Source organism: Aulonocara sp. 'chitande type north' Nkhata Bay, linkage group LG1, assembly GCF_057382095.1.
Source record: "Aulonocara sp. 'chitande type north' Nkhata Bay isolate Kocher_YH1m ecotype deep benthic linkage group LG1, A_spYH_male_GT1.1, whole genome shotgun sequence".
NCBI lineage: Eukaryota > Metazoa > Chordata > Actinopteri > Cichliformes > Cichlidae > Aulonocara > Aulonocara sp. 'chitande type north' Nkhata Bay.
Window position 1 is genome coordinate 26936150 of NC_141344.1, and position 17141 is coordinate 26953290.

At 39.3% G+C, this 17141-nt stretch overlaps 1 protein-coding gene and 1 long non-coding RNA gene across 3 annotated transcripts in view; one reads left to right on the forward strand and one right to left on the reverse strand.

Moving 5' to 3' along the window:
* The window catches only part of LOC147339195 (uncharacterized), an 81533-nt gene that overhangs the window by 35524 nt on the left and 28868 nt on the right, over positions 1-17141 (forward strand). The window contains exons 1-3 of one of the 2 annotated variants that reach the window (XR_015128911.1): positions 7135-7390; positions 13912-14059; positions 14617-14919. This is a non-coding gene — a long non-coding RNA (uncharacterized LOC147339195). Of the gene's footprint in view, positions 1-7134; positions 7391-13911; positions 14060-14616; positions 14920-17141 lie in introns of those variants that run through there. The other variant, XR_015128910.1, reaches the window with a different exon arrangement.
* obi1 (ORC ubiquitin ligase 1) lies at positions 498-7364 on the reverse strand. The gene is made up of 6 exons (XM_086290470.1): positions 7192-7364; positions 6898-7033; positions 4522-4613; positions 4130-4351; positions 3303-3391; positions 498-2268 (listed from the first exon to the last, which is right to left on the reverse strand). The coding sequence occupies exons 1-6, from the start codon at positions 7261-7263 to the stop codon at positions 933-935; spliced, it is 1947 nt and encodes a 648-aa protein (XP_086146596.1). The 5' UTR covers positions 7264-7364; the 3' UTR covers positions 498-932.

Genomic DNA, 17141 nt, shown 5'->3' on the forward strand with positions numbered 1-17141 from the left:
TATCATTAGAGCCCATCATCGCCAGATGAGCACTAAACAAATTGATTTAATACACCAGTGTAACCTTGTACACAGTCTTTACCTAAATTAATTAATCCCAATGAATTAACACTTCATTTATTCAAACCACAACGGCTCCCCAATTAAAATTTCATGCAGCGATTAGAGGTATGTGAAATATACACGATATCGTTAAATTTGCATAATAAATAAGGCGCTTTCTGCGCCAATGGATTTAGTGTGCGTGGGGTCTCTAATGTGCGTCGTTACAGGCAGCATGTTTTGCAGTGTTGGTTCCACTTTCAGTGGCGACAAATTTATTACTGGTTTAATGTGTTGCAAAATTACCAGCAAAAATAGAAAAAATATGGACAGTGTGAGGAAAAAAAACAAATGTAACTGGTACACAACATATTAATCCCCAATGTCAGTGATGAGTTACTGGACCAGGCAATGCAAACCATACAGAAAGGCAAAATTAATTTTCATAATTTTTTGACTATTTAATGCATTCCCGTTTCATTTCCTAATATACATTACAACTACTAATTCAGCAATTTTTAATGACAGTCATATTCATCTGTCTTCAGTATTACAAGCCATTAGAAAGTCCAAAGACCACATTAGCAGAATACAGAAAACAAGGCTGAAGGTATACTTGGAAAATGTCTCAGCCCCAACTACAGTAGAACAAAACAGCATGGGTTAGGACTACAATGCGATCACCAGTGTGATCAGTGTGCATTAGCACATCACTAATGAGGCCTACAAGCACACTGCACAAAAACTATGACATTCCTATCTCATTTTAGCTTAATTCTTGTAATATTACAAGAGACAAATAACAATAAGTTACACCCTAGCATCACACAATCACCATAACACTGTACCAAGAGTAGTGCACCAGGAACACATGTTTGTTTTGACATTTTTCACATGAGCTTTGAATGTTTGGTGGGACTGCTTATGGTAAAGGGACTGTGGGACTTTCTCTTTATTGGCTGACTGCTGTTCAGCGTGTGTCTGTCTCTTGTTGTGCTCACAGGCTGACCAGCAGTGTAGCCAGAGGAGGAAGAGGAGGGGTTTACAAGATCATGATCTTGGCTTGCTGGAAAGCCAGAGGGACCGGCCTTATTCTCATCCGAAGGATCAAACAGCAAATCAAAAGATAGCTCTTCGGTGTGAGAGGCCCCTCCACAGACGCCACTCTTCCTACCAGAGACTAATGCAGCACAACCTTCTTCTGCTGAACCTTTTGGAGTTTCTTTGTCGTTCAAGATGCTCTCCTTATTGTCACAAGGTTGGTGATTGTTATGCTTGTTGTGCGTCACTGGTTTACCAGCATGGCTTGACAAGGCATTAGGGAATGTTTGAGGCTCTGGAACTAGGGTGTTGTCCATATCTGTGGAAAGACAGGAATCAACAGAGAGCCCTGGACTACAGGAACTCTCACCCTCCAGCATCATGGAGTCCAACTCTGAGATTTTGTTCAGGTAGGCCACATCCATACAGGCCTCACTGGACATGTGGAAACTATCTGACTCATCAACCACAAAATTAGTGGATCCCTTGATAGAGCTTCCTTTACTTGAACCTGTACATGACTGGTCAGAGTTGGATTTGTCCCAGCCTGCCCAGAAGACAGACTTTGAGGGCTCCAAGTCATTTGGAGGCAAGCCTTTGGGGAATTTCTCAACACTGTTGAATTGGTTCTCCAGTGTGGTACTGCTCTTATCAGGACTGGGAACCTCTTCAAAATCAAGCCTCCTTAGATAAGACCCAGGTTTAAATGCAACTTTCTTCTCACGGATGCCTGGGCTTCTCAGAGTCAGGGAGCGGAAAGCAGATGATGGAGTACTGGGCAAAAAGTCAGAGGAGGTGCCTTCCGAGGCCTCGTTTTTCTGCTTTCCTGTCAGATTTTTACTGAAATCTTTGTGATCTGCGGATGGCATCAACATCAAACTGTGATTTCTAGAAAATGTGCCACATTCTGCCTCTGGATTGCTGCAGATCAACTTCCTCTCATTGTCACTCAAGCTTCTCATCATCATGTTGACTTTCTGCTGCTTTGTGAGAGTTTCCTTAGCAGCCTTGCAACTCCCACACGCTTCCTGCACTTCAAGAGATTTCTTCTCAGACACCCTGATCCGACTCTCCAGCTCATCAATGTACTGGTCACTGCGCTCAAGAGCCCTTTTCAAGTGGTCCACATCGCGCTGATACTGCTGAATTTTAGCTTCCAGTGCTGCGACTGTGTATCGGCCAAACCTGGCGACAGATCATTTAGTATTTAATTTAGAACAGAAAATTCAATACTTTTCAATATTTTTTTTTTGTTAATCTTTGAAATGTAGTCTATTTAAAAAAAAAAAATCAAATGTAGAAACTCAACAAAAACTGAGATATAAATAAAAACAACCTTACATTTTTCTTTTGGGGAGAAAAAGATTGTAAATGGCGATTTCACAGAAAAAAAAAGGGCATCTATGTCACATAGGAGTGACTAATGTCAGCCTGGCTCTGGCTACAACATGAATCAAAAACTCAGTATTCAACATGCAAATCCTCATTATTAAAACAGAAGTAATCATTTTAAAATCTATAATAACAACCCAGTAAGCCAAGAACACATTATTACTAGAAGATGCTCAGCAGCAAGAGTGGCTGCAAGAGTGGACCTTATCGACTAATGGCAGCAATTGAGTATTACAATGAGAAAAAAACCAAGGTTCCTCAATTGCAAAATTGACATAGAATAATATTTTTATCTTAACTGTGACTTAAGAAACCCACAAAGGTAGTTATTTACAAAACCTTGCATTGATTTGTAAGTCATCGTATCTTTAATCAAACTCCGGGCTTGGCAGATGTGAGCTTCTTGGTGGTTATGGAAAGTATTACAGTTTAGGATGCATATGTGCTCAAGCACTTCTGTCTGACTGCGCCACCTTTATACTGCAGCAGCAACTCACACCCAAGCTGCATGCTGGGCTGTTTCTCAACCTACTATTTAGTCAATGGCGCAATGTGTGTTGCCCGTCTTCAGTCTGCTCTGATCTGGTCTTGCCTTCCAAAACGTTTCCTCGTCTCATTTGTACCATAGCTACTCCTAACGCGCTGGTGTTACACAAACAGAGGTGCCATCACAGTTCCAGTTGATCTGAGCTGGATTCCAAATTGACTTATTTTAACCTGCTTATGAAAGTGTGATTTTTTTGTGTGTGTGATTTTAAGACTATGCTCAAGTATAAACCTAAAAAGATTCTTAGATATTGAGGGCAAAGGTTATACATGATACTTACTTCTGAGGAGATCTGCTAGCCACCTCTGCTTTCAGTCTCATGTTTTCTTGCACAAGGTCGACATTTTGAGACCGCAATGTCTTATTTGCCTGAAGGTGGTAAAGTAAACATTATCAAAATATTTCTATTATTCCAAAAAAAACAAAAAACAGCAAGTTACATTATATGGACAAAAGTACTGGACCACACCTGTTAATCTCCATCTAATCTAATTCAAGTATTTTCAGTCCCATTGCCAGAGGTATATTTTAAAAAATACATACAAAATAAAGCACCTAGCCATGCAGACTGCCTTTACAAACATTTCTGGGGAGAGCAAGAAAATAAAAATAAATCGTAAAAAATTGAATTTGAGCGTGATACCATAACAGGATGCCACCACTGCAGGAAATCAGTTTGTGAAATTTCTTATTTCCTGCATATACAATCGGCACAAAATTTGTTTGACGTGGATTTCAATGGCTGAGCAGCTCCCACATGTGTAATATGTAGGTGGTACAGAATTTTTGTCCATATATTATGTGGTAAAACAAGTAATCGAGCGCAATAAACTTCGAAGCAACATCCATTTAGCTTTACTTGGAATACAAGAATCAAGCAGGTAAAAAAAATAATACTACCAGAACGCTTTTCCTTATATAAAGTAATAAATCGGAATAATTACATGCAATTAATATGTCTACTTTCAACTGTTTCATTAAAACACTCTTTAGACAACTAAAATACCGAACAGTGAACTAACTGCATCTATCAGAAAACAGTGAATTCCTGCTTTAAGGGTCAATTTACTGAAACCTGTAATGTCCTAAATGTTACAGGCTTCATACCTCTTTGAGCTTATCCATGTCTTTCTTTACTTTATCACAGACATCTGTGGCTGCTCGCAGCTTGTTTGTCCACTCCTCCAGGACAAATGGAGCGACCCTTTGTTCATCCAGTTGCACTATATTAATGCTGCAGGGATCCAAAGCAGTCTTCAGTTGCTCCTCCAAGCTTTGATTTTTGGTTTTCAGCTCCTCGTTTTCTCTCATGAGCCCTTCAATTTCCTCCTGTTAGAGAGAGAGAAAAAAAATGAAAATATCATTTGGAAATAATGATATCGAGTGAGATACTAATACAGCTGTGATTATACTTTTATTAACTCTTTTTTTTCTAAACGGCTGTAAATAATAAACATAGGAAAGCATACTAAACATAACAGAGCACGTCAAACCAATACCTCATACTCGCGTAAAATTAATTCCCCTCTCGTTTTTCTGAGACATTTTCTCACAGAAGGACTATCACTGTGATCACCCTCATTTGTTCCTCCTGTAACACAAGCACACAAGTACAGTAAATGATTAACACAATAGACCACAAAACACATTTAAGTAATGTTCCAAGTAATATCAGCTGGCTTTTATGTGGCTTTGTTGTTACCTTAGCACAACATAAGAGTAATAAAGAGGCAAGCGTAAAACTGAAGAACATTCAAGGCTTGAGGTGCTGCCATGTAAAATGCAGGCAAATTTATAGTGCACAGGGAAATTGTGACTGATTTTCACAAGAGAAGACCATCATTTGTAACATTCCTTTTAATAATTTGCTTACATATTCTCTTTTTAGCACAAAGATTGTTTATTTGGTAAATACATCTTAAAAAACAAAAAAAAACAAAAAAAACAAGACCAAATTGGGTTAAAGGAAATCTCTAAAATGATTTATCTCTTTATTTTAATCTTTTCACACGTTCCTGTCTCACGTCTTTATGGTATAGCTTCAACAAGGTGCTGGAAATATTCCTCTGAGATTTTGGTCCATGTTGAAATGATAGCATCACACAGTTGCTGCAGGTTTGTTGACTGAACATCCATAATGTTAATCTCCCATTCCACCACTTCCGAAAGGCGGATTAAGATCTGGTGACTGTGAAGGCCATTTAAGTACAGTGAACTCATTGTAATCTTTGAGAAATCAGTCTGAGCTTTATGACATGGTGTGTTATCCTACTGAAAGCAGCGACCAGAAGATGAGTACTCTGTGAGTACTCAAAGTGGTGCACTTATCAGCAAAAACACTCAGGTAAGGCTGTGATGCTTAAACAATTCTCAGCTGATACTAGGAGAGTCAAAGTGTGTCAAGAAAATATCCTATGTGCATTTACACCAACGGCAGCCAGAAAACAGTTTATACAAGGCAGGATGGATCCATTCATATTGTTTTCACCAAATTCTGACCTACCATCTAAATATCAAAGCAGAAGACTCGAGACTCAGCCAACAATTTCCCAGTCTTCTGCTGTCCCGCTGTGGTGAGCCCATATCAATTGTTGCCTCAGTTACTTATTCACAGCTGATAGGAGCGGCACCTGGTGTTTCATCCGTTTCAATGTTGGACTTATTGTGCATTCAGAGATGCTCTTCTTCACACCTTAGTTGTAGCAAGTGGTTATTTGAATTACTGTTGCTTTCTTGTCAACTCTAAGCAGTCTGGTTTTTCATCTGATCTCTTGCATCATTATAGCATTTTTAATCAGGGAAAATGGGACTCACTGGATATTTTCTCTTTTTCAGACCATTCTCTATAAACCTTACAGATGTTTGCGTGGGAAAATCCCAGCAACCATGTTACATTTAAAGTCACTTAAATTACATTTTCCCCCATTCTGATGCTCTATTTGAACTTCACCAGGTTCGCTTGACCACATCTCTGAGTCTAAATGGATTGTGTTGCTCTCATGTAACTGATTAGATATAGATATATGCATTAGATAAATGCATCAACAAGTGTATCTAATCAAGTGGCCAATGATTGATATTAAAATTCCAACGGTACAGGTGAAACAACTGCAATAATAAAGTCTTTGTTTTTGCAAGAAACAGCTCCGTGAATGACTGAAACAATCAAGTCTGAATCAAGTTTTTGGGGCTAAGCTTAGCTATATGTCTGCATGTCAGTGAGTACTGTCTGGTATTGTTACAAAGAAATCCAAACTGATCTGCCAACAAAAATAGAGAGTAAACGCTGGAAAACAGCAGGGTTGTATGATTAAAACTAAATACATAAAATTCATATATTCAAATATGCCTCACACAAGTTCAAAGGAAACCTAAAACATTTATTTTTCAGTACAACTGTCTTAGATATATCACCTCGTGCTACCTTTGCCTGCATAAACTGTAGCCAGTTTGTTTTATGGATAAGGGAATACAGTTTTACAGACTGCAGGTAAGCCTGCAGTAAGAAAATCAACAGTTTTCCAATAAGCATTTGGAAAGGATGGATCCCCCAGCCCCTGTCAAACGCTTAAACACTGCAAACAATGCTTGCGTTCATAAAGGAGTTATTTTTATGCTGACTTACTCTGAAGCTGCAACAAGCAATCTCACTAAATATGATCCAACTTGCTTTATTAACTGAAATCGTCAACTTGGGGATATTGCTAACAAAACAAACGTCACGGCTCATAGAAAGTTGCCTGCAAAACTTGAGGCCGTGCTTTGTTGGGAGCACAATGAAAAGAAGACTCAGCTGTGAGATGCTGCAGGCAGGCAAATCACCTCTTCTCTTCTGCTTCAAGCCTGCTTTCCTTTGTTTGCCCGCAACTACTCACCGATGATTTCCCTGCAGGGGTTCTCTGTTGTGATGGGGACTCTGCAGGTGGGACACTGGTTAGCTTTCTTTAACCACATTTCCATGCAGGATGAACAGAACACGTGGTGGTTGGAACAAATAACCGGCTGCCTAACCTGCACCGAGAAAAACACGAGCAAATTAACCCACTAGCACAACCAAACACAACAAACAACGGTCACCTCCGTTTAACTCATGTAGGAAACAGTTTGCCTAGTTTGTTTACCAAACCATAGGCGCTAACGAGGAGGTTAAAAAATCGAACGACGCTTACCTTTCCGAGGCATATCTGGCAGGAAATTGGCAAAGTGAGAGAGAGGGTAGATGCCTGGTAGTTCAGAGCCATTTTTCATTAAAAATGTAACTCACTTCCCTGAAGAGGTACAAATCTCCCACCAAACCGCTGCGTCGCGCGCCGAGCCTCACAACTACAGAAACCCAGAGGGGTCAAAAGGCGGTACTTCGCGAAACAGGTACAGTTGCCCTTCACCCGTAATTTTATAATACTAAAATTATGTCTTCTTCACTGGGTTTGACAGTGAAGAAGACACACACAAGTATCTTGTTGTAATGTATTCTAGTCACGGCTAAACCAGGGCACAATAGCTTTATCACTTGCCAGTGTTTAAGCAAACTATTGTTATTTTAAACCGGAAATAGAAAAGCGTTAGGAGTAATGTGGACTCTATTTGATAAATGTACGTCCAATATTGATGAAGGCGATAAAACCAGACATTACACCTGTCTGTGGTTCATTCAGTATTGTATATACATACTTTATACATTTTTAAAAAAGTATTTTCCTTCTCCTGACTTTATTTTGCATATTTGTCATGCTTACATGTTTTAGATTTCAGAGACGTTTTAATATCAGACAAACATAAACTAAGTTACTACAAAATTCAGTTTTAATTGATGAGTTATTAAGGGGAAAAACTATCCAAACCTACTTGGCACTATGTGAAAAATTAACTGCCTGCTATCATAAATTAACTGTGATTAACCATTTTTTTTAAACATGCTCATGTTCAGTTTTACTAGCCACTGCCAGGCCTGAATGCTGCCAGACCTGTTAAATACACCACTTAAATGGAACCTGTCTGATAAAGTTGACCAAAAAGGCTCACACAAAGGCTCATCTCACAGTATCCAAAAACATCTTGATGATCCCCAAGACATCTGGGATAATATTTGAACTGACAGGACAACAGTTGGAAGTTTAGAAGGTTTTATGCCATTAAATGTGGCATAAAACTAACACAGCATTTCATAAAGAGAACATCACATCAACACTCTGCCTAACATGGTGGTGGTAGTGTCATGGTCTGGGACTGCTTCCAGTTCCATTGATGGAACCAAAAAACCTACAAAGAGAATGTCCATCCATCAGTTCACGCCCTGAAGTTCAAGTTCACTTGGACAGTGATCTAAAATGCAACGAGCGGGTTGACCTCTGAATAGCTTTAAAAGAAGGTTTGGAGTGAGCTAATAAGAAGTCTGGACCCAAATCAGATTGAGATGCTTTGACAGGTCCTTGCTGCTTGAAAACCCTCCAGTGTGTTTGAATTAAAATAACTCTGCAAAGAAGAGTTGGCCAAAATTCCTCCACAGTGATGTGAAAGCTTCATTGACAGTTATTGCAGAGGCTTGATTGCAGTTCTAGGCGCCAAGGGTGGCACAATCAGTCATTAGGTTTCCGGGGGTAAATACTTTTTCACACAGAGCTAGGTAAGTTTGGATATTTTTTTTCCTTAATAAATAAAGTCATAGTTTAAAAACTATGATTTTTTATTTTTTTACACGGCTTATATTTGTCTGATATTAACCTCCTAAGACCCAAACTCTTTCATGGCATGCATATTTAATTTCTCTTTGCTTTTTGGGCTGTTTGGGACCTGATGAATTTAAAAACAAAGAATTACCAGTTGCTGTTTTTTACTTGATTTTTGTTTCTGAGAAAAATGAGATCCACATATTAAATTTCGATAGAACAGTGACAGTATAATGTCCTCGTGAGTGGATAAGAGCAAAATTTTGTATTTTGGTCTAGACATCCCAAAATGTAATGTCCACATATGTGGACACCAGATCCTAGGAGGATAAAATCTGTTCCGCAAGAAAAAGAAATAAAAAGAAATCAGTAACATGGCAAATGTGTTTTCACAGCTGTGTATACAAGATGGATGTGCCTTCCAGGCCTGAAAGATGAAACCACGGTTTAATAGCCTTAAACCTTTGTTGTGGCAATAAGGAGACCTCTCATCAGGTTTTAAACGAAGTCCAGTTGTACTAAAGTCTGTGGGAAAATGACAGTTTGGGTTCTCATGTCTGTGACCCCAGTAAACACTTTCAATCACTAGTTTCAGGTCTTATTAAATACATTATCTACACTATCTACAATATGTTCCCCATTAGAGCCAGGAGGCCTATTGCTAAGTTGAGAGCAATCTGCTGGTGCCTTGATACAGTATCTTTACTTCACATAACAGTGTGTTTAAAGGATTCTTTTAAGGTTGTACTTTATTAATTCCTTCTTTAGTTTGACATCATGGAAACCATGATGTCAAACTAAAGAAGAGAGATTTAAAAAATGCAATGTATTTTTTTTTACATATTACAAAACATGTTTTACAAATGTTTGTAAGAACTCACTGTGGAGACCCCCAAGCAATGAGTCCTAATGACTTTAGGCCTAACAGAAATGCATTGATTATTGGTGCTCCAAATAGAGAGCTCATTTAAGAAAGCTTGTATGTGTTGAGGATCCATTGATGATTACAACAACAGTACTTAACTTTTTTTCACATATTATAGGTCTTCTGTCTGAATTAATACATTGGGGTTATCATCAATAATTAGTTGGGAAAGCAAACCCAATTTAACATATCATCATTTTTTTTCCATATAGTTTAAAACGTGATTTCCTATTTTCAAGTTTACTATGTTGTATTTGGGAAAGTTGCACATCACTGCATTTTGCAATGCAAATATGACCATGTGTGCATATGATGCAAACTACAACATTTTTCTTTCACAGAATACACTCCTGGATTTGATGGGCAAGGCAGCTGTATTCCCTATAAAAATCTATAAAGCTACCTTTCATCCAGGGGAATGCTGAAATTTTGGATGTATAATTTGCATGCCACAGATTATACTGGTAAATTATTTTAAAAATGAACTTCCAAAATAAAGTCCTGAAAGAGGCTTCAATGGTTCAGTGTAGTAAGAAAAATGTAATAATAAAATATTAACTTTTCATACACACAGCAGCACAACTGCTTTCTATTTGGGTTACACTGTAAACAAATATAGCTGTTCTCTAGTAAACTCACTACACATTGAACTTCTGGCAAAACTTTAAGTAAAGAATGATTAACTGGGTAGAAATTATTAAGAAAATTGGTCACTATAGGTCAATACACTCCCAGTAAAAACAAGATATTTAGCTTCGAATTTCCATCTTTATAGTTTTTGTAAAATGATAATTCACAGCAACGTACAAAGATCAAGGGGGATGCATGACAGAAACTAACTGCAAATTGAAAATCTCTTAAATAGATGCCACAAATATCTCATTCATTCAGTTAGAAAACGATTGCATTGCAATATTTTGTGATGCCTAAATGATCTAATTTATAAATAACAATACAGAGTGACCAAATATTAGCATAATATTCACTACAAGTATTTCAAATTACATCTGCCCCACAGCTTAGCCCCACAAAGCCATTACTCATATCTAAACCAACATGTCCTGTGCACATTGCATCTTAAGCCAGGACATCTTCTCAAGATCTAATATGATTAGAATTGACTGACTTCAAAATAACCTTGTACACTGATCCCAGTTTGAAAACATCACCAGTACTTGTTTGATTGTTTAGTGGTCTATTAGGTGGATCACAGGCTTCCATGTGTTCTCACTCATTTTTCATACCACCAGAGAACATTTGGAGTAAATGTACGTAATGAATATGTTTAAGTTAAATCAGTTAGAGAGCAACATCAGTGTAGAATCAATTTAAATGCCATTATTCAATGTTACTCTTCATTATCCCTAAACAATGAGAATATTTTAATGTATACAGACTTCTGAAGGAGAGGCAGCAGGAACATATTCAAATATTTTTAGTAACTGTATCCGATTGGACTGAAAAAAAAAACAATGTGGATGTTATGTGCAAGCTTTCATATAATTCTATATTAATCCCTGCATTGAAAACAACTTCAAAGTACGCCTTACACACAAGATGCTGTCAGAGGCACTTTCCAGTGTGCCACAGCAAACCTGCAAAACTGTAAAAGAAGTGGTTAATGAATTTACTTCAGGGCAACTTGTCCTAAAATAACCAATATCAGGCCAAAATGAAAGAAATACCCATTGTCCCACTGCGATTGCTTTGCTTTGCAACAGGCCGGCCATTAATTGGTGACAGTCAATTAATCACAGCCGGCACAGACGGCTGCATCTATTGATCTTGTCCCAGCACTTATTTTTCATCCCTAAATGACACCGATTGCCATATTTGACCAGCATGTGTAATGGACAGTGAAGAACCAATGACCCAAGTGTCATTCTTGTCACTGGTCGGGATCTCGATCCCTTCCCCCATCTCTGGCAAATAGCATCTTTACCATTTAGCTGGGAAAGGTTTAGACTGCCCTAAGAGCACAGCAGCGAAACAGTGTGCTCTGGTGCTCAGATGACCTTTTCTGTTTAAGGCTTAATCTCTGACAAATGCTTGCTTTAATTAGCCTGATACCCCCTGCCTAGACTGCCTCCCCACCCTCCCTCTCTCCCTCGGCATGTAGTGTTCTGCTTTTCTTTCTCTCTTTTCAATTTGACTTTTGGAAATCCTCAAACCTGAAAAACCTTCCCTCTGTGTATTGCTATTTTATTGGAAAAATATTAAGTGTCTTTTTTCAACACATAATTGTGATCATGGGATTTCAGGATATCTTCCAGGATATTATTCAGCACACTCTAGTTTATTTAGCTCAATAATACGAAATAAGTGCACATAATGAATGTCTAGGACTTGAATTTGAAAGTGTGTCCACAGAACAAAGCACAAGGAAAGCAGTAGGTTTCAGGTCAGGATTTGTTGGAGTAAAGATTAGCCAGGGCACATTAGGAGGCTTAAGATAACACACAACAGCAACCTGCATGCCTCATCTATCGATCAGGCTCTATCAGAGACGGGGAGTGTGTGTATGTGTGCAAATTCAAGAAAACGACAGATGGTTTATGCTTTCAACAACCGTAAAGTACTCGAAAGTACCCCTAAGTAATGTCATAATTTAATATAGAAATTGTGTAATATTCGTAGAAAATGAATATGTCAATTGCACAAGAAGAATCTGATGCAGAGTCTTCTGATTGTCTAGATTAAACTGGGCAAATGTTGCTGAACTGTTTATAATACTGTTGAAATCAATTCCTCTCACAGCCTCTGCTTCACCCAGAGACTGCACAAGACCATGCATCCTTTCCACTGCAGGAGCAAACACAAGAAAAAGAGATGCATGGCTACAAATCCCTGTTTTATTGGAAAGGGGCCTAATTATTAGGATGTAAGTCAGGCTGTGACTGGAGGGCCGTCTCCTTGATGCAGGCCCGGTTTATATTTATCCCCTTCTCTGCAGCTACAGCAGCAGTGCCACCATCACTACCAGCAGTGTGTGGCGCTTTTATTACATCGCCCACAGGCAGGTTCAGCCCTGTCACAGTCACACATATTCAAGCATACACTCACACACACACAGCCTGCAGGACCGGCAGCCAGTTGAGTCCCCTCCACAGCAGAGTTGCCCTGCATCCCCATGCAGAGCCCCACATGGGCCCATGGGACAGTGGAGGGAGGGAGCGGGTATTATGGTAATACTATGGCCTGCTGCTCCCTTCCCCTCTCCTGCAGCACAGCTGGGAAAGACCATCATTACAAGTATTGTAGCAATCTGTTTAAGAGGGACACATTGGAGAGATTGGGTGACAGAGAGAGGATGAGTGCTGCATACATAGATCACATAAAATATGATTTAAATGTGTGTGAGGGGACCAGGAATAAAATGCAAAACTTGTTATGAACACCTTATATCAAGTCTACTGTCAGAATGGCCAGCTGTAAATCTCTATTTTCCCCTTTTTTACTTTTTTATTTTATTAAAGGTTTCTCGTGTTGAGCTGGTCATATCTCAAGATAGGGGGCCTGTGGCACATAAGGAATAAATAGGACATAAAGTACTTGAATCTCTAATGCCTCATATAGCTTTACCAATCCATATTGTAGTGTGTCACAGGCTAGAAATCCATTAGAAAACGTCTGAAATCAAACAGCCCTGAAATGGTGCGAACACACTGCTGTTAGGGTCAAATTACCCTGATTTCATGTACAAATTCACTAACCAATTATTTAAGGACACAAATCGAGTACAGGAGGTATTCCTGTGAAGGTAACCCCTTACATCGCATATCTCACCGCATCAGTTTGAATAGCAATAGGTTAATGATTATATATCAAGGACGTCTGATCAGAATAAACAGCCTACTCCACTATTCTGGGAGAAGATTAGACCTTTGACAGAGCAGTCACTCACTGTCGGATTAGGCTGCTCAAAGCCATCCATCTACTTGTCTTGTTTTGGAGCAAAAAAGAGCAGGCTGTGAATCAGAGCCTTCCTTAGACTCCATCATCCTCACAGCATTTTTAGGAAACAGAGATATCCATTACATCCTCTTTCTCACCCCCCCTTCTTCTTCCCCCTGCCCTCCTTCTCGTTCTATTTCCAGCTCAGTTTTGAACAGAAAGTTCGATTGATAAAGCGCAGAATCTATAAGCGCACGCACAGAGGTGAAGGGTTATTGAATATTCTGAAGACGAACTATTAAAAATGCATATTATCTCATTATTCCTGCTGCCAAATAACTCGAAACTGTATATGCCAGAAGATGGAAAATGGCTCTCCTTGTCTTCTTTTCTTGACCTGACAGAGGGCGCATGAAGAGGAGACAAGGGAGGGAGCAGAATGGTCTTTTAAAAACTGCTTCACTGCACTAATGTTCCTGAAACCTGAGCTCTTATTGGATCTGAAGGGCATTATAAGACAAGGCATCCTCCACCCTCTACCCCTGTTTAAAGGTGAGTGTATTACTGACTTCCTCACAGCAGCAGTTGGTGAGAACGCGCTGTTTATTGGTGATGTCACGTTATTTTCTTTTGTAAAAACAGCCACTGAGAGGGCTGGTGAAATAATGTTCAGAAAAGACATTTGTCAGCACTTACCCTCCCCCTGCGCCTCACTCTTAGCACACACACACACATTCACATACTCTCTCTCACATGTGCACATACACACACATACACACACACCAGGAGGCCTTATTAATTATTTGTAGCCACTTGACTTCATATTGTGCTTCCAGTGGCTTGGTCAAAGATTATAATTACCACTTCCCTGTTTGTATCATTTTCCATCTCCTGTGCTTTTAGTGCAGTATTACTTCTCTTGTCCCCCTCTCTCTCCCTCTCTTCCTCCCTCTCTCCCCGTATACACAAGACCAAAAGTGCAGGCACATCATTTATTGATAAGACAAAAAGAATGTAATGAAATTATCAATGTTCTTGAATTAATTATGAACATGATTAAGAAAGCTAAAATCTCAGGAGCCAGTCTCTCATTACCCATTCACTCTTAGGGATTGCTTTCATTCAGGGAAGGAGAGGCGAAAAAGCCTTCCAGCAGAGCCCACTCCAGCTCAGCTCTTCTCCCCGTGTGCCTGTCCCCTTGTCTCTGCTTGCCAGGCCAGTTGACCAACCCTCCAACAAACCAGCCACCGGCCCGCCTGGACGGCTCGCTCGCGCCCAGGCTTGTTACTGTGAGGTAGTCAGACGCAGCTAGCTGCCTCGTGGCCTCTGACATTTGCGTGGAAAAAAAAAAAAAACGAGGATGTGCTCAACTTTCCTCTCCTACACCTGCGATCGCGCTCTGGGGTCTCAAGGTAAGTGAAACTTTTGTCATTAGACTTAAACGGTTTAAGTTATCAGTTGTAGCTGTGTTTTCCACACATGTCTATGTGTCTGTTAACTGCTACAAGAAATAACTTTCACTATATCATATCAGTGAGAGTGAGTGCTTTCTTCATCTTATTTTACAGGGAAAATTAGAACAACATAACTATATTGCTAACTAAGAAAATACATTATGCATTACTTTCAGCAGACTTTCAGCAGCTTGACTAGAAAAACAGAATTTGTGGTAAATCATCACCTGTGTAAGACAATAGTAAAATAGACATTATAATGCATATTGGATATTACAAGTTAAATTAAGAATCTTTTACTTCAGTCTGTTCATTTGATTCTGTTTGATTTTGTCACACCAGTGTTACAGTGGCAGTCTGTAATGCCTTCTGCAGGGATTTAATTTAAGAGCTGTCTATTTCCACCGTGCAGTTTATGGTTGATATGAAGTGAACTGCTCTACCTCTATCACAAAACTATGCGCCCGAATAAATATGACATCCTGGTGACTAAAACAAAATGTAGTACATGTAATTTTTACCTTTTAAATAATCAATTGTATTTGCAATGATGCATTTGTGATTATGTTTGTAGAGCATGCCCACTTTGTATCAATGAGTGTAATTTCTCATGATGTTTAACTCATTTCAGCAGCTATTTATCCATTTATATTCAGTGAGAGCAACAGAAATGCTCAGCGAGAGCTACGTATATTTGGTTCACTCGAGCTTTCTTTTGCTCTGTCACACGGGACAGTATATGGGGCAATACTCCCCAAAGTATTGGGAGTTTCAAACAAAGTCTCTCTTTTCTGTCTTTCTAGCTTTCACTACATGTGCACACTCTTACACACTCTCAACTACAACCCTGCAAACACACACACACACGCTTAACCATACTGTAGATATAGAAATATAAACCTAAGCCTTTTTTTTTCTACTCACACCACAGTCCAAATAGAAATCAGACAAACCTACATATGGAAACACCACAGTATATTCACACTAATGTGCACACAGCTTATTCATCTCACAATGATTCGTGTTATTTTATGACACTCTGAAGTTAACCATTAAGTGATAACCAATTTAAGGTGAAATACAAGAGATATTCAGGCTTATACTTTTTACTGACAGCGAGAGCTTTGTGGGAAATTTTAAAAAAAATCCTAAAGTGAGATATGTGGAGCATTCCTTTTTTCTTTCTCAAGAATTAATATTATTCTTGACTTCTCTGTCAGAATTTAAAAAAATAAAAGACCCACTTGAAGGAAACAAAAACAAGAGAGAAAAGGAGAGACATCTTAGGGGTTAATGGCATTCCTCCTGTCCTAGCGATTGATCCAAGTATTGGATCGCCCATAAAGCTGCAGTTACTGGATATTACCCGCTATCGGCCTGCAGTGATGGCCTGGATAAGAAGTGCTTACCAAAGAGGATGCTCCTTCAGGGCAGATACAGTTTCCCAGCCCTCTGGGAACAACAACCACATGCCTGCTGCTTGCTCAGGAACTTTCTTCCTCATTGAGTAAATCCAGGGCTCTTATCAAGTTACTGGCCTAGTGAACTGCTCAAAAAATGTTTAAACCTCCTTAAATTTTTGAGCTGTGTTGGGAAAGAGCAGTAATCAAAAGGCACCTGTGTTTCATAGATAAGGGTGTTGATTGTTTGGTTTGGTTTTTATGTCGGATGAAATGGGGGTTATCGCAGATTCAGATCTGAGCAGAATGCACTTTTGCTGATTTTTACTGGGTTCACTTGCAAAGTTGCTGAGGAACCCATTACAGAACTGTATGTACTTAAAAGAAGTTTACTTTGTTTCCACCAGACATCGTTAACCTCGTCTTTAGTAATTACTGCAGTTGGTTTAGGGAAAAAAACCCTAAAATGGGCTTCAAGAAACTAGTCCTGTCTGTTGTAGTCTTCCTCGAGACTTGTATTGTGAATAGCCGATTCCAAGTCTGTGCCAAGGTGGGCAGCACTACCCATGAGCATCTGCTGTATGTCTCTCTGTGGTATTACCCATGAAGCACCTGGCTCACACCACACACAAGCAACCAGAGCCCAGATGGCAGCTAAGCAGGCTAATTATTTCAACACAAAACTCCACTGTCCCACACCGGCACTGTGGAGCTGCTTTGGCATTCTGCATCTCTGTCTCTAGATCTGCTGAAGAGGATGTCTGCCATGGAACTATAAAG

Coding starts and splice junctions, on each gene's coding strand:
- obi1 (XM_086290470.1), bottom strand. CDS start 7,263: ATGGCTCTGAACTACCAGGCATCTACCCTCTCTCTCACTTTGCCAATT. Junction 4,614..6,897: donor CCCCTGCAGGGAAATCATCG/GTGAGTAGTTGC, acceptor CTTGTGTTACAG/GAGGAACAAATGAGGGTGAT. Junction 4,352..4,521: donor TAATTTTACGCGAGTATGAG/GTATTGGTTTGA, acceptor TCTCTCTAACAG/GAGGAAATTGAAGGGCTCAT.